This window comes from Protobothrops mucrosquamatus, unplaced genomic scaffold (genome assembly GCF_001527695.2).
Source record: "Protobothrops mucrosquamatus isolate PMUCROS unplaced genomic scaffold, P.Mucros_1.0 scaffold2684, whole genome shotgun sequence".
Taxonomy (NCBI): domain Eukaryota; kingdom Metazoa; phylum Chordata; class Lepidosauria; order Squamata; family Viperidae; genus Protobothrops; species Protobothrops mucrosquamatus.
In genome coordinates, this window is record NW_015388731.1 from 50,407 (window position 1) to 77,023 (window position 26,617).

General features: G+C 42.8%; 1 protein-coding gene across 1 annotated transcript in view; it reads right to left on the bottom strand.

Moving 5' to 3' along the window:
• Positions 1-4,727: 4,727 nt before the first annotated feature.
• The window catches only part of KSR1 (kinase suppressor of ras 1), a 56,309-nt gene continuing 34,419 nt past the window's right edge, over positions 4,728-26,617 (bottom strand). The window contains 6 exon segments of the mRNA XM_015825556.1: positions 4,728-5,199; positions 12,133-12,266; positions 14,146-14,281; positions 18,582-18,713; positions 24,874-25,007; positions 25,881-25,977. Of these exon segments, the coding sequence (XP_015681042.1) occupies positions 5,121-5,199; positions 12,133-12,266; positions 14,146-14,281; positions 18,582-18,713; positions 24,874-25,007; positions 25,881-25,977 (712 nt within the window). The 3' untranslated portion in view covers positions 4,728-5,120.

Below are 26,617 nucleotides of genomic sequence, written 5' to 3' on the forward strand. Positions count from 1 at the left end.
ATTCCATTCCATTCCATTCCATTCTATATTTCTATTTCGGTTATTTCGGTTATTTCAGTTATTTATATTTCTATTATTTCTATTACTTCTATTCTAACGTAGTTGAAATACTAGCCGTATCCCCCAGCATACTAATAGTGAGACCACTTTTTTTAAACGTCTATTGTTGGCTGGTGGCTATTGCCTACCTGTCTCAGCTAAAAACCTCAATTTTCCCAAGCTGCAAAGGTTGGTGACCGTTGTGTTACACAGGTAATCCTCAACTAAACAAACATTCAATTACCAACCGTTCAAAGTTACAATGGCACTGAAAAAAGTGACTCATGAGTGGTCTTCACACTTATCACTGTCGCAACTTCCCCATAGTTTTGGGTGCTTGGCAACCAGTTGCAGCATCCCGAGGTCATGTGATCACCCTTGATGATCTTCCCAGCCAGCCTCCCACAAGCAGAGTTAATGGGGGAAGCCAGGTTTGCCCCATTGATTGCCTGTTTCACTTAACAACTGCAGGGATTTGCTTAACAAGCCTGGCAGAATAGGTTGTAAAATCGGGTGTGACTCACTTAACAGTTGCCTTGATTGTCCCAAAGGTGCTCTTCAGAACTGAAGAAGCTTCATGGATGAGAAGTGAAATGTCTTCAAGGAAACAAACCAAGAAAGTCCAGTTGCCTTTTGGAAAAGCACCTTTGGGGTAACCATGACCTGGATGATTGAGAGTCCCCATAGACCAGTGATGGCGAACCTTTTAGAGACTGAGTGCCCAAACTGCAACCCAAAACCCACTTATACATCGTTGAGTGCCAGGTGGGTGTGGCCCATTGGGTGGGTATGGCCCATTGGGTGGGCGTGGCCCATTGGGTGGGCATGGTTGCGGTGGTAATGGCAGACTGGGTGGAACTAAAAAGTTCAATCAATCAATTCCAACTTTGGAAGATCTTTTTTTTTCCCGCGAGAAGTTGAAATTGACTGATTGAACCTTTTTTTTTTTTGCACATGGCGGCGGAGGCCTAAAGCGAAAAGGTTTTATAAAACCCAGCTGAAGGCCTAGGGCTGGGGCGACAACGCGGGTGCCCACAGAGAGGGCTCTGAGTGCCGTCTCTGGCACCCGTGCCATAGGTTTGCCACCACTGCCATAGACAATTGCCTTAATTAACAATAGAAATTCTGGTCCGAGCTGTGCATGTAAATCAAGAACTACCTATATAATTTCAGGTTGAAGGCAGGCTGCTGTTGTGACGTCATTGCAAACTATCCATGCTGCCCTTCAGGCACGGGCTATCCTTTGCCTTATATTTGTCACAAGTCTCTAGGTCAGTGTTTCTCAACCTTAGCTATATCAAACTTGCCGATTTTTTTAAAATTCTCTCTTCCTCCTTCCTTAGTTCCCTATTCCTGGAAGGCTCTGTCTTCATAGCTTAGGAATGCATTAACTTCTATAAGTTCAGTGTCCATATACCAGGTAGATGCCAGACCCTTTGGGGAGACTTTGAAGTTTTAAGGCGAAAAATGGATATCTTATGTGTAAGACTTATAAACATACATAAAAGGACTATTATTTTTGGCCTTGCCCACTTTGAAAGGGCCCCAGGAACTACAAAGAGGATCATGGCAAATTACTTGAGCGTAAGGTACATTTTAGTCCTCCTGTTTCATTATACGGCTGTTCGGTTCATTCAGAAATATTTGCCAAAGGATTATTTTTAAGGGTTTGGAAGTTTAAGCAGAAAGTCTCTCTTGGGCCATCTCTATCTTCAGACTTGTAGATATATTTATTTATTAATTTGATTTATATCCCGCCCTTCTCCTTACGGACTCAGTAATAGCAATAGCATTTAGACTTATATACCGCTTCATAATGCTTTACAGCTCTAAGCGGTTTACAGAGTCAGCACATTGGCCCCCAACGATCTGGGTCCTCATTTTACCGACCTCAGAAGGATGGAAGGCCGAGTCAACCTTGAGCCAGTCAGGATCGAACTCCTGGCAGTGGGCAGAGTAAGCCTGCAATATTGCATTCTAATCACTGTGCCACCACGGCTCATATCCAGAGATCCCTACAGCGGTGTCTTGTGGTGATATGTGTATCAAGATAACTTCCAAAAATGATGGGATTGTATCTTTTGTATCATGAGGTTGGCTGTGAGAACAGAAGTTGTGTTATTTCACCTGTGATATCACAAAAAATATGTAATTTGCCATCTATGAGCTCTCATGGATTCCCCCCCCAGCTCTAAAAAGTTAACACAGTATTTTTTGCAGAAGATAAAAAAGATAGCAGCTCCTTTTCAGGAATTGCTGAAAACATCTGATGTTTTCTATAGAATCCTCAACTCCCAACTATACTTATTCTAACCCAAGTTATATTTTAGTTACACTCCAAAGCCACAGAAAGTCAGCATTATTGTTGTAAGAAAAAATGTCATCACACATGGTGTTTCATCCAGAGCAAAATTTTATTCACTTAAAGAAACTCTAAAATATTCAGAATTTCATTAGCATAGAATGTTCTTTTTCAAACTTTTTTCCTCTCAACAGTTGAAAAAAAAAATACAGAACTCTTTGTTAATACTAACCATTTTTAAATTAAATTAATAGCCATTTCAGAAGACAAACTTAGTTGATAGAAAATATTTATATATTTATATATATTTATATATAGGCATGTGTATTTACTGTACAAAGTTTACATTTAGAAAAAAAAAGTAAATTTTCTCCAATATTACAGACTTAAAAATTTACGTACAGGGTTTAAATGGTGATTAGGGAGACTCTTGATGTACAGAGACGCTTCCCTTTAAAAAGAATCAGAAAGACATGACCTCACAATGTCACAGAGCTAATTCTTTTTCTTACAATCAGCATAAAAAGAATAATTAACAGATAATAGCACAGTTTTGTTTCTTGATTTGTTTTGTGTGTGTGTGTGTGCCTGTGAAATATTACCTTAGATGAGGGGAAAATGTGAGTCCTTCTCTTACTTGCTGGCAGATGCGTCTCTGGATATATAACAGTGTAAACAGAAGGGGTTTATAAGAGTGGAACCTGCATTGAATGCAGAGATTTTAGGCTGGGGACCACATTTAGTTTGGGCTGCCATGTGAACCAGGACACAGGAATTCAGTTGAGCAAGAGCATAACCTAAACTTTATTAAGTGTTTATTATAATAATTACAATTAGTATGATTTCTCTTGCTGCATTCTGTAATTTTCCTTCCTGGCATATTCAAAATAATAATTGTAATTTGCAGGTAACTTTTCTAAGGAACTGGCAGTCAGAGACAGTCAGACAGCGATGGCTTGTAACCTCAGGTCAGTATTCCCTTACCTTGGCAGCTTTTAAGATTTGTGGACTTCAATTCCCAGAATTCCCATGGCTGGCTGGGGATTTCTGGGAGTTGAAGTCCACACATCTTAAAATTGTTTAATGTCAAAAGTGGACTGAGCCCATAATGTCACCTGTGAATCACCCACTTCCCAGTATCCAGAACACCACTCCAATTTTTACTCTCCATGTTTCATTGATCAGACAGATAGAAACATGTTTATACCACTTATATTACTTCCATTCTATGTTTCTGAATGATAAATCCAAAGAGCGCTTCAGAAACAAAGAGAGAGAAAATAAAATATTGCACCAACAACCTAAAAATTGGGTATAGAATAAGCTAAAGCTTAATAATATACCCTGCTTAACATTTATTGTGTTCATAAAAAGGGCAGCTGTGAATAAACAGAGCTTCCACATTCCTCCACAAGGGGGCAGGAGAAACAGGTTTAGATCATGGATAAGGTTAGGATTGGCGCATGTTACTCCAAATGTGGTTAATCAGACTGTTATCCCTCTTGTCAAGAGGCCAGGACGATGGGATCTAAAGTCTAACAATACAGAATCTGGAGGATACAGGTTTCTCTATTCATGCTTTAAGGTGAAGTAGTTGTTACTTAGGAGAGGGGGGCAGCTGTGTAGAAGAGTGCAAGAACTATACACGTGTGCACACACACAATTGCCTCAACCCCCACCCCACTCCTGCCCTCTGGTATTTGAGAAACTCTGCTTCCAAACCCCATCACACAAATGGTGATTTACACAGTCTGAAATGAAACAAGAATGGGAGATCACAAAGGAAGGGATTGAGTGGTTAAAAAGGATTCTGGAAATCGGTAGTAAACCACTTTCAGTTTGTGGCGAAGAAAATGACAGGAGTGCCGTGGTCACCAGCATCCAACACAATTCTTCTTCTTCACAGGATTAAAGTTCAGATGGCAATTTTCAGAGGTACAGCCACAACCATGGAAGATAGCTTTACGGCATGTATTTTATTTCAGGCTCATTTTCAGTTTGGCAGCTTGAGAGATGCATATACAGGCTCAGAGGTCCTGTCTACCCAGTAGGATTATAACACTTTCACACTGCACCTTGGCAGGGGGGGTTGGAGAAAGGGGCCCCTTAATTTTCCAGGCCTTCCCCAAGCTGGAATGCTCTTTGGAGGGGTGAAACGGTGCCCTGCAGACATCTTAGAATGATCAGAGGTGGGGAACTATGGCCACTTTATGACTTGTGGACTTCAACTCCCAGAATTCCTGAGCCAGCCAAGAAGTCCACAAACCATAAAGGGGTCCTTGTTCCCCACCCCTAGCTTAGACACCACCATGCTTCCCTCAAGGCCTGTTTTGTCAGTCTTTCAGCTGACCAAGGGTCCCCTCTCAACGCAAAATTCTTTTGCTCCTTTACCAACAAAACCCAGATCTGTAATCACACAGTTTAAATAGTGCCCGAATAATTTGAAATAAGAAAAGTGATAGTGAAAATGCTTGGTGTTTTTTGTTTTTTTTTTGAAAAAAGACATCTTTTTATCACGTTTATTATTAACCGTTAATCCACACAGAAAAAAAGTCATCCAAATGTAAACATTTCAGAAAAAGGAAGCCTCTGACTTAAGCAAACACATCGAACATCCATATTGCCAGGGCGGTGTGGGGGAGGCGGGTGGTCTCGCCATCTTCTCCTTCCGTAATTTTTGGGATTTTCCGTTTTAAGATTGCAGACAGGTTTTTCCCAGGCGTGTGAATGGCACAGAGAGAGAAAAAACAGGAGCCAAGGGCCATTAAAACACAGCAAGCTATATCTTTTGATTACTGGATTCCAGATCTCCCAGGGCAAATCGTTCAAAACGGATAACCATTTTGCTACTGTTAAGGCTGAAGGGAAAAGGAGGAGAATGGAAATTAAAACAGTTACATGCTAATTTGTACAGTAAAATGAAATGCCAACGAACAAACAGGTTCTAATTTCCAACACAGAAAGCAAGACATTGCAGCTCTCCTATAGAAAATGTGCATGCACTTCAAATGTTTTGAACAACTTTGTCCCATAGCATTTTCTCATTAAAAAATAATTTTCAGGATAAGAAAACCCCCATTCACATCCCTCTCTTACAAAAAGGGCCACTCTAGAGTATTTGTGAGTCTTGGGGCACTTTTCGGTCTTGACTACAGGTAGTCATCGACTTATGGCAGGGGTCTTCAAACTTGGCCCTTTTATGACTGGTGGACTTCAACTCCCAGAATTCCTCAGCCAGGCATGCTGGCTGAGGAATTCTGGGAGTTGAAGTCCACAAGTCACAAAAGGGCCAAGTTTGAAGACCCCTGACTTACGGCCTTAATTGAGCCTGCCAATTACTATCACACATTGTGACAGTCATAAAATATGCTGCAATTTTATTACATTTTTTGTGTGGAGGTTGTTAAGCAATCACCATGGTCACAAAGTCTCTTTGCTGCGTTTTTGCCAGAAACGAAGTCAATGCCATTTTGGGGGGAAAATGTTAAAATTTGCGGACACGTGACTGCAGGAGACTGGAAATGTACATAAATGCAGGTCAATGGCCAAGTGTCCAAAATGCAGTCACGGGGATTTGCAGTATAGTTGCTAAGTGACTGGTGATAAGTTGAGGACTAACTGCACTGACAAAGCAACAGCCGAAGAGCAAAGAAGTCCAAATAGCCCATAGCTGGATTAGTATGATTATAGTATAGTATAGTATGATTATAGTATAGTATAGTATAGGCTGCAAAACCTCAAATGGCCACTAGATGGCAGCAAAGGGCTTTCTCCTTGTTGCCCTCTAGCAGTTCTTTAGATTCCTGTAGTTCAGACATGATAAAACTTTTTAGGAGATTCTAATAGAGGCCACTTTGAACAGAGCATGTTCATTATTGGCCAGCTAACCAAATATTACCTGCACTGATTGGCAGCCACCTAATCAGGTTTCAGACAAGAAACTTTCCTAGGCCAACCTGCAGATGTTGGGATTGTGACCTAGGCCGGTCAGCATAAAAATAATGTGCTCTGTTGCCCAATTCAGGATTTAGCCCCATGGTTCAGGGGTAGAGGCCCAGGTATGTAGCATAATATTACACATTTAACAAGATGGTAATACAAATAGTCCTCGACTTACAGTAGTTCTTTTAGTGACCGTTCAAAGTTACAACAACACTGAAAAAAGTGACTTATGACCATTTTTCACAGTTACGACTGTTGTGGTATCCCATAGTCACATGATCAAAATTTGGATGCTTGGCAACTGACTCATACTTATGAGGACTGCAATGTCTAAGGGTCATGTGATTATCTTTTGTGACCTTCTGACAAGCAAAGTCAATGGGGAAGCCAGATTCACTTAACAGCCATGTTACTAACTTAAGAACTGCAGTGATTCCCCTATAGAAAAGGTCATTAGATGGGGCAAAATTCACTTAACAATTGTTTCACTTAGCAACGAAAATTGGGGGCTCAATTGTGGTCGTTAAGCCAAGGACTACCTGTGTAACAATGGTGCTGTGTCAACGAGACTTAATTAGATTTATTTTTCTTTTCTGCCTTTAATTTCCTTTGCTATTTCTTTTTCTGTGCTTGACATAACATTGTTTAGAGGTAATAGTTGACTTCTGAGCAGTTGCTTAGTGATCATTCTAGGTCAGGGGTAGGCAACCTTGGCTCTTTTATGACTCGTGGACTTCAACTCCCAGAATTCTGCTGGCTCAGGAATTCTGGGAGTTGAAGTCCACGAGTCATAAAAGAGCCAAGGTTGCCTACCCGTTCTAGGTTATGATGGACATAACCCAGATTCAAACATCTGATGGCCATCCCCCACCCAGCAGTCGTGTGATTCTATTTTGGGTGTTCAGCAAATGGCCCACATCGACAACCATTTCCAGTGTTCCGCAGTCACATGACCACAATTTACAACTTTTTTGCTGGCTTCCAGCAAAAAAAAACACCCATTGCGGACAATGGTTTCACCTACTGACTGCAGTATTTGCTTAATGGCTGCAGAGTTCATTTTACATCTGTCACATTCACTTAATGATAACGGGAGGAAATGTTATAAAATTGGGTTGGTCACGTGGGGTTCCATGACTTACATCCATCATGACATACGATGGAAATACTGAGCTTCGTTACAGTTGTAAGTCAAGGGCTAATAGTATCATGAAAGGAAATTGTGTGATGGATGTTATCTATGGGCTACATTTACATATGAGCACAAAAATGGATTTTGTATTTAGCTGGATGCTTTGCTCACTATTATCTATGAAAAAAATGTACACTGGCTATTTAGATGGCCAAGGACCCACTAAGTTATCAGACTGGGGTCTTTCCTTTTGAGATCCTTTATGGAAGAAAAGCTGGAAGACTCTGAATTTCCCATGCTCTAAAAGGCATCATATCATCAATTCAACGCCTTCTGCAGCTGATTAGCTAAATGGGCCGTCATCAATCTCTCCACTGCTTTCTGCTATGAGAAGATTTCCAGGGAGAAAAAAACCTCATGGGCGAAACTGGAACTGTTGAAACATTTAGGCTGCAATGGTATCCCTCTTACTTTAAAACAGACATAAATAGATTTGGATACATCAGAAGCTCAGAACTGAATTGCGGATTCCTCAGTGCGCTCTGAGCTTGCTTATAGACATTTCATGACCCAACTAGGTAACATCATCAGTGCTAATGAGTGTGGGGTTTGCTCCCTGTTCAGCCCTCAATAGACACATAGAAATAAACCACATTTGCACACCATTCAAAAGAGACAATAAAAATATTAAGAAGGAAACAAAAAAACAACAACAGTACACATCCTCTCCAGCAACTAACACCCAGATAAGCAGGGATAAGTACCAGACAAACAATCAAGCAAAAAACAATAGTCTAATCAAGGAACTACCAGGGAGAAACCACATCCCCACCTGCACTGGTAGGTCAAGCTATTGTATATAGCAATAGAAATTGTAATAGCACTTAGACTTATATACCGCTTTTACAGAGTCAGCCTATTGACCCCAACAATCTGGGTCCTCATTTTACTGACCTTGGAAAGATGGAAGGCTGAATCAACCTTGATCCAGTGAGAATCGAACTGCTGCCAGTCAGCAGAATTAGCCTGCAATACATTCTAACTAACCACTACACCACCACGGCTTTATATAAAAAGGAAACAAACCCCACACTCACTAGCACTGATGACGTTACCTAGTCACGTCATAAAATGTCTGCAAACCAGCAACCAGGCTCAGAGAACAGCAAGGACAGTACAGACATAAACAGGACTACACCGGAAATTAGTTCATGTTCAAATTCCCCATTAAACTGTTGTTCCCATTTCAACTGGACAGCCATTTAAAAATGTTCTTGCTTTTAATACAAATAATAATGTACAAACTACAATCTTAAAAAAAGAAAAGAAAGAAATCCTCTCCCCCCCCCCACCCTTTCTCTTTCATGCATGCAGTAATGCTTCTTCCATTTATAGAAAGGCAGAATATACATGAAAGTGATAAACAGGAACAGTATACAGTATTCTAAAAGACAATGGAAGTGATGCCATCACCTTTGAAACATGCAAAGATTTACCACTTTTGACACAATGAAAAATTAGCCAACTCAGCACTTGTTACAATCACTCATCAGTTCAGATATATATTTTTTTTAAGACTTGGTCTTAAAATTTATCCCCTGGCTGGGTGGGATAAAAATTTATACATTTCTAATTAGCCCCACCGGAGCTGTTACGGAAGAATCGACACAGGTTTTTAATGTCTCTCTTGCTGGAAGTCAAATGCACACTAGAGTCCAACGTGTCTTTATTTTAAAAGTCGCCTACAAAAGACAAGCACGCAGTGCTGTTAGGGTTTTTGCATTTGGTGTTTGCTTACATCTTGCAGATCAGGCTGGTGGTAGGAGTGCAGAGAGAGAGAGTGTGACAGAGAAAGCACTGGGGGTGGGTAACCTGACAAGTGAGTTGCTTCGAGGAGCAAGGGGGGGGAGTGTTGCACTTTCAGGAGTGGGAAAATTTCATGTAGTTGAGTGTTAACAGAGAGGCAAAAGTTCTTAACAGACAGGTTACTTCAGATGAGCAGCCCACACCAAGAAAAGAGGCAGGACGGAAGAAGGAACCGTTAGCAGCATCGGGGGCACTCAAGGGTTAAAAACGGAAAGCAGGTGCACACATGCTTGTGTGCACAAGGTTGGAGCTGCTGGGTAGATTAGTCACAAGTGCTCATGCAAGAAGAAATTCAGCCATTGCGCCAGGAGCTACAACCTGTAAGAGAGAAAGTAGAAGGAAGACACACAAAAGGGGGGGGGGAGTTAGTTCACAGTCAAAAAGGTTCAAAGGTCAGAAACACAGAAAAAAAGAGAGATTTGTGTGTTTAGCTATTCAGAGCTCATTTTCCTAACTGAACTGATTCCACAGAAATGTGGGTCTCAAAGGGTCAGATTTTTTTGCTCTGGGCCAGAGGTTGGACGAGAAAGAGCTCCAAGGTCAAAATTCTGTTTTGTACTTGACTACACTGAAAAAAGCTGAACGTTAATGCTTTTTTTTTTTTTAACCCCTTTGCCCTGTTTCACCTTTTTTCCTTTCCCTCCTTTCCTATTATCTTTATTTTCATTTTATCTCATGAAATTAACACATTTATTAAACTGTTAATAAAATTCTTGGGGAAAAAAGACCTATGAAATCCTGAAAAAAAGAGTACAGGTACTCCTCGATTTATGACCATAATTCAGTCCAGAATTACCGTCATAAAACATATCGGTCATTAAGTGGGTCACCATGTGACTGTGACTGATTTTGTGACCTTTTTTGGCTGTGGTCGTTAAGTGGATCACTGTGGTTGTAAAACGAAGTCCGCCATGCTAGGAAGGTCACTGCAAAAGGAGGGGGACGGCCACAGAGGGCAGACAGGAAGTCCGCCATGCTGGGAGGGTTACTGACATAGAAAAACTAACAGACAGAAAGTTCTTCCCAGCCAAAACAAAATATTACATAATAAAATCACGTGGTTTGTTTGGGTTGTTGTTGTTAGTTGCAAAGTCGTGTCCGACCCATCGCGACCCCATGGACAACGTTCCTCCAAGCCTTCCTGTCCTCTACCATCTTCTGGAGTCCATTTAAGCTCACGCCTCCTGCTTCAGGGACTCCATCCAGCCACCTCATTCTCTGTCGTCCCCTTCTTCTATTGCCCTCCATCTTTCCCAGTATTAGGCTCTTCTCCAGTGAGTCCTTCCTTCTCATTAGGTGGCCAAAGTATTTGAGTTTCAACTTCAGGATCTGGCCTTCTAAAGAGCAGTCAGGGTTGATCTCCTCTAGGACTGACCGGTTTGATCGCCTTGCAGTCCAGGGGACTCGCAGGAGTCTTCTCCAGCACCAGAGTTCAAAGGCCTCAATTCTTTGGCGCTCAGCCTTTCTTATGGTCCAACTTTCACAGCCATACATTGCAACTGGGGAAACCATGGCCTTGACTATATGTACTCCCAGAAACGACGAGTACTGAGGTATCACTGTATAATAAGTGAACCCAGATACGGCTTTTCTGATGTGAAATGATGGGAAGCTCAGAAGCAAGAATAATGTTTCAATGATGCAGGGAAGACATTCGGTGTGTTTGTGGGTGAGGTGCATGTTTCTCACATTCCATCAGATGCCACCGTATGAGAAAAGGGGATGACAGGTAGTTCTCAACTTACAATCACAGTTCTGGGACCAGAATTTCTATGGTTAAGTGGCACCCGATTTTACAACCGTTTTTGCCCTGACAAAATTCTGCAGTCGTTAAATGAATCAGGCAGGCATTCAGCGAATCCAGCTTCCCCAATGGACTTTGCTCATCAGAAGCTGGCTGGGAAGGTTGCAAATGACGATCTCATGACCTTGGGGTGCTGCAACCATTGTAAGTACATGCCGGCTGCCAAGGGACTGAATTTTGATCACATGACTTTGGGATTGCTGCAACGATTGTTAACTGTGAGGACTGATTGTCACATTTTTTTCAGTGCCACTGTAACTTTGAACAGTTACTAAACAAATGATGGTACATCAAGGACTACCTGTAAGACAGATACCGCTACCTGCATTTTGGCTAGGAGGGCTTCTGTCCAGGCTTCAGGGATGTCCACAGCGTTGTTTCAAAAGTCAACGTGGCAGTTGAAGCTCTGGTTGTTTTTTATGTGCACTGCACATAGGCAGTGTTTCCCAATCTTGGCAACTTTACAATATGTGGACTTCAACTCCCAGAATTCCCCAGCCAGCCAGCCAGCCAGTCTTCCTTCCTTCTTCCATATCCTTCCTTCCTTCCTTCCTTCCTTCCTTCCTTCCTTCCTTCCTTCCTTCCTTCCTTCCTTCCCTTCTCCCACGTCGTTCCTCCTCTCCTTCTCCCTCCCTCCCTCTCTCCCTTTCTTCCTGCCTACCTGCCAGCCATTCAGCCAGCTAGCTTCAGGTATAAAAAAAATACTTTTTAAATGGCACAAGACTCCTTGGAAAACTCTGTCTTGGCGCAGTCACACCCACACAGACAACAAATGAAAGTGAAATAAAAAATGATTGGCGGGAAGAGACAGAGGAGGCAGATTTAAAGTTGGATGATATTATGATTTGTTTAAAGAAGCCCCACTTTATTAAATAGCCACTTTATTTGGGAAACACACACAAGCCTTCCTTATTAGTATGTTGTAATAAATATGGAGGTGTCTATCGAACCTGCCACCCTGGGACCATGACTCATTTGTTCATCAATCAAAAGCCTAATAAAATGCAATTTTTGGAAACGGGTGAGACATGGAGAGACAATACGTACTCAGCTGATTTCCAGAAGTGCCCTGGATGAGAAAGCCTCCGGTTAAGCTTTGGCAATTTTTCAAGCATTTCCATCAAGAGGGTGAATTTGGGCCGCTCAGCTACATCAAAAGCCCAACATGCCGAGAGGATTTCCTACAAAAAAGACAATCATCTTTTTTTAAAAAAATTAATCCATAGCATCCTTGGAAAAGAAAGCCATTCCAATACGAAGAGCCCAAACTGTACAAGGTTGTTTTTTGTTTTTTGTTTTAAAGCCTGGGTTAACTGCAAGCTGCCCAAATAAATTGCTCTACAACAGGGGGTCCCCAACCCCCGGTCCGTGGACCGGTACCGGGCCACGGCATGCCAGCAACTGGTCCGCACAAACAAACAAAGCCCCATCTGTGGGATGCAGGCAGCACACAAAACCATGCATTCTCCAGTCCGCAGAAAAAACTCCCTCCACGGAACTGGTCCCTGGTGCCCGAAAGGTTGGGGACCTCTGCTCTACAACATCTACAATCCTTTGTGGCAGTGGGGGTTGTAGTTCAAAGTGTCAGTTTGAAGATGGCGACTTCTAAGAGCTGCTTTTAACCAGCCTGACTTGGAAGGAATTGTAAAGTGACTTGCTAAAAACCTCGAGATTGATAGACTGAACGTAGCTGCAGAACTTCTGCTCAGTCACGTCAACCAATGCAGGCATTAATTGGATACAGAAAACAGGGCCCCCAATTGCACAGGAATCAAGCATATGGTATCTCTTCTTGTACCTCCTGTATAATCTGTCAGGGGATAGTAAATTGACATGAGCCCCCGCAAGGGGAAAAGGAAATCAAAAATCAGACTGGGGATGTCACTGTCCTGGAAAACTGGATGGGACGAAAAAGGAGAATCTACAGCTGGTCCTAGGCTTACGACTGTAACGGAGCCTGGAATTTTTGTTGTAAGTCATGATGGTTGTAAATTGAGGCACCCACATGACTGATCCGAATTTAGATTTTTTTTTTGCAGCAGCAGCCATTAAGTGAACATGGCAGTCGTAAAACAAACACACTGATTAAGTGAACATGGCAGTTGTTAAGCAAGTCAATGCATTCCTATGAGGGTTTTTTTGCCTGAAACCAGCCTTTCTGACAAAAAAACCCCCCAAACTTAATCGTTATCACATGACTGTAGAATATGGCAACTGGTCATAAAGGCGAGCCAGTTGCCAAGCACTTGAAATGTAGTCACGTGACTGTAGGGCAGTGGTGGCGAACCTTTGGCACGGGTGTCAGAGGCGGCACGCAGAGCCTTCTCTGTGGGCACATGTGTCATCGCCCCAGTCCTAGGCCTTCAGCTGGGTTTTATAAAACCTTTTCGCTTTAGGCCTCCGCCGCCATGTGCAAAAAAAAAAAAAAGTTCAATTAATCAGTCAGTTTCAACTTCTTGCGGGGAAAAAAAGATCTTGCAAAGTTGGAATTGATTGATTGAACTTTTTAGTCCCACCCAGTCTGCCGTTACCACCGCAGCCATGCCCACCCAATGGGCCACGCCCACCCAATTGGCCACACCCACCCGGCACCCGACGATGCGTAAGTGGATTTTGGGTTGCAGTTTGGGCACTCGTTCTCCAAAAGGTTCGCCATCACTGCTGTAGGGGATGCCATTGTTGGAACTCCGGAGCTGCTGTCATAAATACACTGGGGGAGGGGTCTGTTGTAACTTCTACTGGTTGCTAAGTGATTGATGATTAAGTATATTGCTAATTATTTTAAAGAGGATAGGATACAAGGTGGGCCACCTTGAGCTCCTCAATGAAAAGGGAAATGTAAACCAAATTAATAAAAAGGAGGCATATTTGGATGCCCAAGGAAAGGCTCCTGGAGGTTTGAGAACTGAAATTCAAGTCCCACCTGATAAATGAGATAAGGGTCGAATTTGTGAATGGGAAGCGCATCCTTCTGTTGCCCCAGGCAGCAGCTGGTTCCAAGATTCCTGGATCCCACTCTGGGACTCCATGAGGTTGAGGGCAGAGCCCACATCCACTTACCCCGACTTCTTTCCCCAGGCTACTGGCTTGCAGGACTTGCTTCATTCCTTCACCGCTTCCGATCTGCCAAATCAAGGCCTCCGCTGGCTGGCTCTGAAAGGGCCATTCCCTGGCCTGGAGCTCGTACCACACAGTCCTGAGAAGAAAAGCAGTTCCAAGGTGAAGGTCTGCAATGTTGACAGCCAAGGCACCAAATAGGCAGGTGTTTATCCGTTCGTTCGTTCGTTCGTTCGTTCGTTCATTCATTCATTCATTCATTCATTCATTCATTCATTCATTCATTCATTCATTCATTCATTCATTCATTCATTCATGTGGGCTCCTTTAAAAATCAGCCAGTGGAACAGAATGCTACACGAAGTAGCAAATTCTTTGCTAGAGGTCTTCAAACAGAGGCTGGAAGATTAATCCTCATAGGGGTGAACACTGTGTTTGCCACCTGAACTTCGGTAGAAAAGATGGTGTCTAAATAAATCATATGCCAGGCCAACCTGAATGAATTTTGTCTTTTTAATCTTTAGGCTGACAAGAATCCTGAAGGTGACACAAGCTGTTGCAAAACACTGCTTTTCTGCTGGCTGGTGGTGTTGGGAATTGTAAACCAAAACATCCCATTGGGAATATTGTTTAACTGGCTCAGGGGTCTTCAAACTTGGCCCTTTTATGACTTGTGGACTTCAACTCCTAGAATTCCTCAGCCAGCCAGGCATGCTGGCTGAAGAATTCTGGGAGTTGAAGTCCACAAGTCATAAAAGGGCCAAGTTTGAAGACCCCTGAACTAGCTGGAGGCAAACTTTGGAAACCAGTACTGTGAGAACATGCCCTTGGCATTTTCATAAAATGACTACCACTTACCACAAAACTCCATATACCAGGAAGCAAACCACACCCCCATCTAGCCTCTGGGCAAGTGAATTGTCCAACGTGCTTAATTCTGTTCCTGAATTAACACAGTATTCTAGCTTTGCACAATACACTGAACTATTAACTATACAATGGTACCTTGGTACTCAACTGCTTTGAAACTCATTGATTTTGATAAAAAAAATTGTCGTGATACTCATTGTTTGTTTGGTGTTCAACAAGCCAAACTTGTCAGTGTCGGCTGTCTTATGACTCACTACATTATTCCTGATTGGAAAAATTTGGTACTTATCATTTTTGTTTACTCATTGCACCTCCCGGAGCCAATTAACAACGAGTACTGAGGTACCACTGTAAACCTCAGAGTCTAGATTATCAGAATACATTTTAACAAATAGAAAACGCACAAATGACGCTGCTTGGTTTCAACTAACTTAATTAAGCTGACACACAAATACAGTCCAATAAAAATGTCAGTAAAGGTTATCTATCTAATATCAATCAGATATGTTTGAGACAAAGCATAATTGCCATGTTTTTGAAACATTGTTCTTGGTGTTTTCCAACATCTAGACATCATATGCAAGTAGTACTCGACTTACAACAGTTCATTTAATGACCATTCAAAGTTACGTCTCTGCGAAAAATGTCTTAGGACTGTTTTTCACATTTACGACCGTTGCAGCATCCCCAATGGTCACGTGATCAAAATTCAGATGCTTGGCAACCGATTCATATTTATGATGGTTACAGCGTCCCGGAGTCATGTGATCCCCTTTTGCGACCTTCTGACAACTAAAGTCAATGGGGAAACCAGTTTCACTTAACAACCATGTTATTATTTTACCAACTGCAGTGATTCACTTAACAGACGTGGCATGAAAAGTCGTAAAATAGGGCAAAACTCACTTAACAAATGTTTCACTTAGCAACACAAATTCTGGGCTCAATTGTGGTCATAAGTTGAGGACTGCCTGTATTCTGCAACCTGATGCTCAAGCATTTGGCTTCTGAAATACACCCCTTCCAGTCTGGGGCCCATCTCAAAGTCTTGAGTGGTAAGTCCCCATTTCTAATTTAGCCAAGGATCATAATAATGCTGACAACTGTACTACAGGTAGTCCTCAACTTGTGACAACAATGGAGCCGAAACTTTCAGTGCTAAGTGAGACAGTTAAGAGAGTTTTGCCCCATTTTACAACCTTTTTTGCCACAGTGGCTAAGTGAATCACTGCACTAGTTAAGTGAGTAACACACTTGTTAAGTGAATCTGGCTTCCCCATTGACTTTAGTTGTTAGACATTCGCAAAAGGGGAACAGTGCAACCGTCATAAATGTGAGTCAGTTGCCAATGGTCTGAATTTTGATCACATGACCATGGGGATGTTGCAATGGTAATAAACTGTGAAAAACAGTCATAAGTCACTTTTTTCGGTGCCGTTGTAACTTTCAATGGTCATTAAACAAGCTGTTGTAAGTCGAGGACTGCCTGTATAAAAAAACATCAAGACAACTCTTAACTTAATAATTTAAGTTAATAATAATCAGTAGATTATATTCTGCACATCTGGCTGACTGTGTGACAAACTATAAAAATTAAAAAAAAAACCTCTTAAGTTAGACCACAATTGGGACTGTGTTTGGAGAGAAAAAGCTATTTTTCTTTTAAAAAAGAGTTGAAGTTTCCCGGAACAGCAATTTTCAAATGTCATGACTTTTGAAATGTCATTAATTTCTACAAGATGTAAAATATAAAAATCAGTGAATGCAGGTTAAACACTCACACCCACAGATGCAAATATTTCACTTGATTTTTGAAAACACCGTTAGCATCGTTCCCAACCCTTTTCAACGCTTAATTGCATCGCGTATAACCGCTAGAGTGAAAGGGAAGATCTCGTGACTGCTGCAGCAACCCAGCCACCCTGAGGCAGCCACAGCTTCCCCAAATTTCAGTCCCTCGGGAATCATAGGTCCTTCTATTTTGAACGCATTCTGTTATTTACCTCATTTGAGGTACAAGCTTCAAAAAACCGTTGCCCTATTTCACCCAATTCAGGGGTAGGCAACCTTGGCTCTTTTATGACTCATGGACTTCAACTCCCAGAATTCCTGAGCCAGCCATGCTGAGGAGAAATTGAGAGGTTTCCAAGCTGAGCCATGCTGGCTCAGGAATTCTGGGAGTTGAAGTCCACCAGTCATAAAAGAGCCAAGGTTGCCTACTCCTGACCCAATTAAAGTCATGACAATGAGAAGTTTAGCAATACATAAATTATTTGGGGAAATAAATTCCTGCTATGCGATAGCACTAGCATTTAGACTCATATATCGCCCCATCATGCTATATAGGTAGTCTCCGAGTTACGACCATAATTGAGCCCAGAAATTTATGCTGCTAAGTGAAGCATTTGTTAAGTGAATTTGCCCCGTTTTATGACTTTTCTTGGCACAGTTATTAAGTGAATCATTGCATTTGTTAAGTTAGTAACATGGTTGTTAAGTGAATCTGACTTCCCGAAGTGACGTTGTTTGTTAGAAGGTCACAAAAACTGATCACATGACCCCAGGACACTGCAACCATTATAAATAGGAACCCTTTGCCAAACATCTGAATTTTGCTCATGGGGATGCTGAAATGGTTGTTAAGTGTGAAAAATGGTCATAAGTCGCTTTTTTCAGTGCTGTTGTAACTTCGAACTTACAAAATTGTTGTAAGTCAAGAACTACCTGCAATACATAGGTGATTTGGGGGGGGGAACTAGTCTTCTTGCTATACAATAGCAATAGCACTTAGACCAGGGGTAGTCAGCCTTGGCTCTTTTATGACTCGTGGACTTCAACTCCCAGAATTCCTGAGCCAGCATGGGGGAACTATGGCCCCCTCATCACTCGTGGACTTCAACTCCCAGAATTCCTGAGCCAGCATGGGGGAACTATGGCCCCCTCATCACTCGTGGACTTCAACTCCCAGAATTCCTGAGCCAGCATGGCTCAGCATGGAAACCTCTCCCTTTCTCCTCAGCATGGCTGGCTCAGGAATTCTGGGAGTTGAAGTCCACGAGTCATGAACGAGCCAAGGTTGCCTACCCCTGGCTTAGACTTATCTACCACCGCATAGTGCTTTATAGCACAAGGTAAGCATTATTTGTATATTGCCCCCAACAATCTGGGTCCTCATTTTACCGATCTTGGAAGGATGGAAGGCTGAGTCAACCTTGAACCTGTCCAAATCAAGCTCTTGGTTGTGGGCAGAATTTGCCAGCAATACAGCATTGTAACCACTGCGCCACCAGGATTCCTGGTGGTCCAGTGGTTAGAATTCATGATTGTATACAACATAATAAGATTTTTCAGGGCATGATATGGGGTGCCATTGTCTTTCTCAACATTCTCTAGCCAAGTTAAAATTGGGCTCTATGGGGGTTTTCAGATTGTCCCCCATCCAGGCGCTAACCCCTTCCAGACCTGCTTAGCTTTCCCCAGATGGCCACACCGTGTTCTTTCCAGAAAGGCAGGATATTTTTTACAGATCTTGAGAAGAAGCACCTGCTGTGACCTTTTCTCTTTCTTACCCAAAAGCATAGACATCAGCAGCTTTGGAGAAGGGCAGCTTATCTTCATCTTTCCCGGGAGCCATCTCGCGCACAATCTCTGGAGCCAGGTAGCACAGCCAATCATGGGGCAGCTTCAGTTCATTTTCACGCCTGATGTCAGAAAGGAAGAGATTAAAACGGGGATGGGCTATAGGAAGAGCTGGCATAATTCAGCAAAGACTGGTTCCCAAATATGTAATTGCTGCACCAATAAATGATTCTCTACCATGGTGCTTCTCAACCTCAGCAGCTTTAAGATGGGTGGACTTGAACTCCCAGAATCCCCCAACCAGCCACACATCTTAAAGTTGCTGAGGTTGAGAAATACTGCTTTATGTCTTAAATCACATGAATTTCTCCCTAGTGAAGTGAATAGAAATAGAAATAGAAATAGAAATAGAAATAGAAATAGAATAGAATAGAATAGAATAGAATAGAATAGAATAGAATAGAATAGAATACTCTTTATTGGCCAAGTGTGATTGGACACACAAGGAATTTGTCTCCAGTGCATAAATCTCAGTGTACATACAAGCAAAAAAGTGATAAGTCATAAATCAGTGATGGCGAACCTTTTAGAGACCGAGTGCCCAAACTGCAACCCAAAACCCACTTATTTATTTCCGGGTGCCAGGTGGGTGTGCCCCCCTGGCTGGGCGTGGCTGTGGTCATGGCAGACTGGGTGGGTGTGGCCAAGGTGGGCATGGTCACCTCGATGTTGCTCGTGGGGAGGAATGCCTGTGGTGGCCGGGCAGGGTTGGGGGAGATCCAGGGGGTCTCTGGCAGGTGGGGCGGTGGGTAGGAGGCTCGTCCTGTGGGGTGAGGCGAGGTAGGGTGGGGGTGCCATTGTCGCAGGGCAAGGCGAGGCAGGGGCCGGGGCGGCTGCTGCCTGACACCATCGGCCCCCACACACAGAGGCCAGCGAGCGTATGGGGCCGACAGTGTCCGTCAGCAGCCACAGCCTGCTGGCCCCTCGACCGGCATACTCTGGGGCTCCGCAGCCCGCCGCCAGAAGTTCAGAGAAGCCGCCTCTGAGCTGGACGGACGGCCAACAGCTGAGGAGGCGATGCAGTGTGTCATGCCCGGGAAAAGGAGAGCATGCGAGGCCAAGAGGGATGGGACTGGGGGGGGGGGAACCAGCCATGCTGGGATGCATCCGGCCACGTGGGATCTTGGCGAGTAGCAGGCAGATGGTTGAAGAGGGATGGTTGCCATCTCCAGGGCATGGTGCGCGTGCCCACAGAGAGGGCTCTGAGTGATGCCTCTAGCACGTGTGCCATAGGTTCGCCACCACTGTCATAAATCATAGTTACAATCATTAAACCTGAAACTTAGTTTATTGATGTACTCTTCCTAATGAGGAGCAAAACAGGTCCTGCTCATCTGTCCAGATCTGCATCATGCTTCCCACCCATCATGCTCCATAGCTCAGTGATCTTCCTTCCCCCTTTTAGTGTTGGGTGTTACCAGCCCTAGGCTCCATCTACCAGGAATTACCTGTCTGTAAGGTCAAAAAGGGGATGCCTGCAGACTGATGCAACTGCCACAACCCAGGGGTCAAGCCCCCACTTTGAGTGGCAAAATCCTAGATTCAATTTTTTGTTTAAACCAATGGGATGGAAGGAGATCTTTTGAACACTCTTTTCGCTCCCATTCAAATGACCTACTTAACTAAGGAGACATGGTTTCGCTATTCAAATAAACATGGGGGCAAGCTATGATTAACTCCTTGTTATTATATGACCAGTTCATTGGGGAGTGAGATGATTCCTAGAAATGGAGGACCTTTATGGAAATGCCCACCTCCCTTGCCTTTTAATAAAATAACAGAATAACAGAGTTGGAAGGGACTTTGGAGGTCTTCTAGTCCAGCCCCCTGCTCAAGCAGGAAACCCGATACCATTTAAGACAAATGGTTGTCCAGTCTCTTCTTAAAAACTTCTAGTTTTGGAGCATTCACCACTTCTGGAGGCAGGTTGTTCCACTGGTTAATTGTTCTAACTGTCAGGAAGTTTCTCCTTAGTTCTAGGTTGCTTCTCTCCTTGATTAGTTTCCACCCGTTGCTTCTTGTCCTGCCTTCAGGCGCTTTGGAAAATAGCTTGACTCCCTCTTCTTTGGGGCAGCCCCTGAGATATTGGGGCTATCAGGTCACCCATAGTCCTTATTTTCATTACAGGGGGATGATCGAGAGCATCCTGTCATACAGCATCACAGTCTGGTTTGGAGGCATCCCTGCTTCAGACAGGAAGGCGGTGCAGAGAGTGGTGAGGATGGCCGAAAAGATCATTGGCAGTTCCCTCCCTCCCATCCAGGACATAGCACAGAAGCGCTGCTTGAGCAGGGTCCGTGAGATTATCTGGGACACTTCACATCCTCTTCACGACCTGTTTTCCTTGTTACCTTCTGGGAGGAGGGGGCTTCGTGGTATCCGTAGCAGAACATCCAGATTCAGCCAGAGTTTCATCCCATACAGCATTAACCTTGTGAACTCTCAAGCTTCCTCCTTCTGTTTTATATTCAAGATGGACAGTATTTAATATTTATTTGCTACGTTTATATAGGGATATGGGTCTGTACATATGTTGTTCATAGTATGTTTAGGTGTGTGTCCTGTATGTGTTTCACTTTGAGAGCGGGCAACTAAATTTCATTTTTGATGTGTACCGTTGTGCCCACAGTAAAACAAATGACAATAAAGCTTATCTTATCTTATCTTATCTTATGGGGAGGGGATAGATAAAAGTCTCTTAAGCTTCTCCATAGCAGCATTGATGCAAACCTTGTCATTGATTTTTTAAATTTTCTGCAATCACTGATCAGCCCAAAAATGAAAATGATGTATTGATGGCATAGAAAGAAAAATCCGTTGAGGAAAAGAGCAGATGGCCAAGTCATCTGTAGGGTAGAAACACTGTGCAATATTCTGACTTTTGCTTCTTAAGATCCTGGGTAGTGTTGCCTCAAATTTTAGGCTTTAAAATCAGCATTTTAAAAGCTGACATTAGCATTTTTAACATAGCAGTCTGGGTCTCTTTTTTTTCAAATTTAAGAAAGCATGTTTTTTCCTTCTTGGCCAAGGCCATTTCTTTGGTATGTGAGAACTTGCCTTTCTTAGCAGCTACACAATAGATAGTGTTTTCGGAAAGTCCTTGAATACTTTCAAGAAAGATACAAATCTAGCTGGGAAAGAGTAATGCGACCCATAAATTTGTCACTTGTGGAATGTTGTCTGGAATCAGTGTTTTCTATTGTTCTAACTTCACATGCAATTAGTATCTTTTACTGTTTGATCGTTTGCTTACTGAAGTATCACATATACAGAATCTGTCTACATTTGTTTCTGTACTCTATAAAAAGACTTGAAACCCCCCCCCCCGCCCTTAATAAATGCTTTTTGCTTTGCACGAATGACTTGGTAATTTGTATTTTCAAATGGACATAGAACAGTGTTTCTCAACCTTGACAATTTTAAGGCATGTGGACTTCAACTCCCAGAATTCCACAGCCAGCGTTGCTGGCTGTGGAATTCTGGGAGTTGAAGTCCACATGCCTTAAAATTGTCAAGGTTGAGAAACACTGACATAGAAGCTCCTTTGCAAAGGTTAAAGCAGTGGTGGCGAACCTATGGCATGCGTGCCAGAGGCGGCACTCGGAGCCCTCTCTGTGGGCACACGTGCCGTTGCCCCAGCCTTACCTCTGCCCGCGACCCCCTCCTCACCAGCAGCCCCCCTGGAGGAGAGTTGTCCGAGCATGGCCCATGCGGAGCAGCGCAGCCAAAGACATGGCAGCCAGGCAGCATAGACAAGACTCTGCCCTCAGGCCCCATCGCGCACAGTTGATGCTGCGGGGCGCGGGCAGAGGACGTGGCCACCATGGCGCTGCTGGGCTGCCTGGGCGATCTGCGGCGGGCCCTGGAGGCGGTGAGTGGCCTTGCGGGCAGGCAGGGTGAGGGCGGGGCAGGGGGTGGAGCAGGGGCGGGGCCAGTTTTGGGGCACTCGGTCTCTAAAAGGTTCGCCATCACTGGGTTAAAGTGTCTCTCTCCAAGACAGGAGTAAAATTCTTATCGGGCCTAATTCAGGTGCCTGTGTGGTCCTATGTAGCCCCTACCACTCCCATTCCTGAAATATGTTTTTCTGCTTGAATTCCAAGTCTTAAAAAACTTATTCCAATAGTGAATTTTAGCCCTGCAAAGAAAATTAAGCATATTCCACTGAAACTTAAGGACTTTGATAGCAACTTCACACTTCTTTACTTGGATCTATAACTGAAGGGGCGTGGATCCCACTGAACTCAACAAGAGGCTTCGAAACAGGGGCTAACAGCCTTTGTATTGAAACAGTGTCACTTAAGACAGTCCTTATTTGGTGCAAACTATGAGCCTGAAAATACAGAAGGCTGTTTTCGACCAAAATGAGTGATAAAGGACAAGTATATCTTGTTCTTTCTCGGCAGCAAGCCTGGAAACCAACAGTCCGGGAAAAAATGTGGTCATTGGCTTCCTAGAATTCCTACGTGGCTGTGGCAATCAGATGAGGAGTCAAAAGCAAGCTATAAAGTTAGCTGCATCTCACAGAAAATTTAAAATATATGACTCGTTGCATGTCACACAAGTTTATCAGCATTTTATGTCTGTTGGAATGCAGTGGCTTTCCAGTAATACAATAACCAAGTACATCAGATTAAAAAAAACCCCAGTCATATCATAAGACCAAGCTGTAAATTTGAAAGCAGCAAAACTGAGATTTAAATCCAAGAGAATCAAAAAAGCACTGGGGAATTTCTATTAGATGATATGATAAGATAAGATAACCTTTATTGTCATTTTTTACTGTGGGCACAACGGCACACATCAAAAATGAAATGTAGTTGCCCACTCTCAAAGTGAAACACATACATGACACACACCTAATCATACTATGTACATCGTATGTATAGACCCACACCCCTACATATACATAGCAAATAAATATTAAATACTGTCCATCTTGAATATATAATGGAAGGATAGCACATGATATGACATGACATGATAGCAGTATTCCAGTATTTGGGAGGCTTCCACAAAGAAGAGGGGGTCAACTTATTTTCCAAAGCACCAGAGGGAAGGACAAGAAACAATGGATGGAAACTAATCAAGGAGAGAAGCAACCTGGAATTAAGGAGAAGCTTCCTGACAGTGAGGACAATTAACCAGTGGAACAGCTTGCCTTCAGAAGTTGTGGGTACTTCACCACTGGAGGTTTTTAAGAAGAGACGGGACAGCCACTTGTCTGAAATGGTACAGGGTCTCCTGCTTGGACTAGTCACTGGAAGACCTCCAAGGTCCCTTCCAGCTCTATTCTGATTAGATAGAAATGTCATTATTATGAGACCCTATCATTGAGAAGATCCACATTTTTTTCCCATCTCATCTATGTATATCAAGACCTGAATCTGCAAATCTTTCCCTATGAAAATCCAGGTCAAGTCCATACAGGATGAAATAATTTCCTAATCATAAATGGTTGAGGCATTGAAGATAAGTGTCAGTTTATTTTTTTAAATAAACCTGAAACCAAGAAGCCACAGGCCGATAGTTACATATCCAACCATGTTAATATAGATATGCTGGCTGGAGAATTCTGGGAGTTGAAGTCCACACACTGGTGGACAAAGTTGCTAGGATTGACAACCAATGATTTAGAGGCTGCCCAATTCCAAGTAACTCTGGGCAGTTTGCAAAAATAAAAGTAAAAATACAGATGCTGTGAATTCAGAAGAAATACAGGTAGTCCTCTACTTACAACCATGATTGAGCCTGCATTTTGGGTGTAAGTCATGACAGTAATAAGATCACCATATTACTACATCTAATTTTATTATTTTTTTGTGGTGGTCATTAAGTGAACACCATGGTTGTTAAGCAACCCCATTGTTGATTATGGGATGGGTTTTTGCTGGAAACTAGAAGTAAATGCTAATTTCTGACAAAAACATAGTAAATCGTGGTTATGTGTCCACGGGGCACTGCAAACAGCTATAAATGTGGGCTGGCGGCAGAGACCAAAATACACTCATGTGACTGCAGTGTGTACGTGTATGAACATTGGAACCTTAAATCCAGGCCATAAGTTCCTTTTTAGGGATCCACTGTAACTTCAAACAGTTGCTTAGTGACTGATCAGAGGCTACCTATGCTTTGTTGGATGGATTCTGGATTCCACAGCTAAATCAGAGATGCAGATTTTGAACCTGACAGCTAAGAGAAACCAACAATTCATGAGAGACCCACCTTCCTTCTTGAACCACGCCAGAAATTCCAAACAGGCCAAAGTCAGTGATCACCACCTTTCCATTTTCATAGAAAATGTTCTTGGATTTGAGATCTTTGTGCACGATCCCTTTTGCATGAAGGTACCCCATGCCCTAGGGTGAAAAAAACAAAACAATCACACACGTGTGTATGCATGGGAGGAAAAAAAATGTTAAAATGGGAAAATGTAAAATTGTTTCGATCCTGCTTCAGTGTTAAACAGGAAAAACATATAATTGTTTCAATCTTGCTTCAATGCTTATTCAAAATCCACTCAATTGACTTATTCACGTTACATAGGTGAGTTGTGGTACTTAGCAAATTGTGTGAAGTTAGTCACTGTAAACCACAGTTAATAGCTTTGTCTGTGAATTCAGATTTATTTTATTATATTATATTTATTTGATTATTTATTGTCAATTACCAAAACACGGTTAAATGGCTTTAGCTTAGCACGGTGATGAAATACCTAAACAACGATTCAATGGTTGTTTGTTTTGAAGGTCCCCAGCGGCAGCAGATCTGTAATTCACATTATTTTAAGACCTCGCCACAGCCAAGAATCATGAATACATATCTAGGTTTGAAGGCCAATGAATATGTCTTCTGGCTTGGATCAGGGTTATGATCCTGCTCAGGAGATTCAAGGGAGAGAAAGTAGCCTTAAATTAGTGTTTTCCAACCTTAACCAATTTAAGATATGTGGACTTCAACTCCCAGAATATTCCAGCCAGCACTGTAGTCATTACACATCTTAAAATGGTTGGGATAAACTGCCTTGAATAAATACTGTGTAAAAGAAGAAGGCAATGGGGAAAATAAAAAAAACTTTTAATGTATTTAAATAAAATTCGGAGACTCTTTTACAACTGGAGTCCAGTACAGTGAAATTGCTCTCCTCCGCCGGAATGGAGCCTAGGAAGAGCAGTTGCCTTATCCAGAAGACACTCAACACAACACAAATCCCTCTGCAGACTCCTTCTTACCTTAATAATCTCCTGAGCTATTTGCCTGGTCTTGTTGATGTCCAGAGGTGTTTTGGGATCCCTGACTACCGAGTGGAGCGTCCTTCCTTTGCAGAAACTAAGGAACAGAGGCAGGCAAACACGTTAGAAAGAAAGCTTAACAACAATTGGCATCTACTGTAGAAGCAGTACAGGTAGTTCTCGATTTATGACCGCAATTAGGACTGGAATTTTGGTTGCCAAGTGATGTGGTTATTAAGTGAATGATCACATATGACTGATTTTATGGTCTGTCTGTCTGTCTGTCTGTCTGTCTCTCTCTCTCTTTATCTTATTAATCTAATCTAATCTAATCTGTCTGTCTGTCTGTCTGTCTGTCTGTCTGTCTGTCTGTCTGTCTGTCTGTCTGTCTGTCTGTCTGTCTGTCTGTCTGTCTGTCTATCTATCTATCTATCTATCTATCTCAGGAGTAAGCAACCTCGGCTCTTTTATGACTCATGGACTTCAACTCCCAGAATTCCTGAGTCAGCTATGCTGACTCAGGAATTCTGGGAGTTGAAGTCCATGAGTCATAAAAGAGCTGAGGTTGCCTACCCCTGATCTGCCTGCCTGCCTGCCTGCCTGCCTGCCTGCCTGCCTGCCTGCCTGCCTATCGCATTTTTGAACTGCTCATCTTCCTCAGATGATCGTTTTTACCGGGATCTCTTTGACCATGGTTGTTTAAAAAAAATCACATGCTGGTTAGGTGAATCACATGG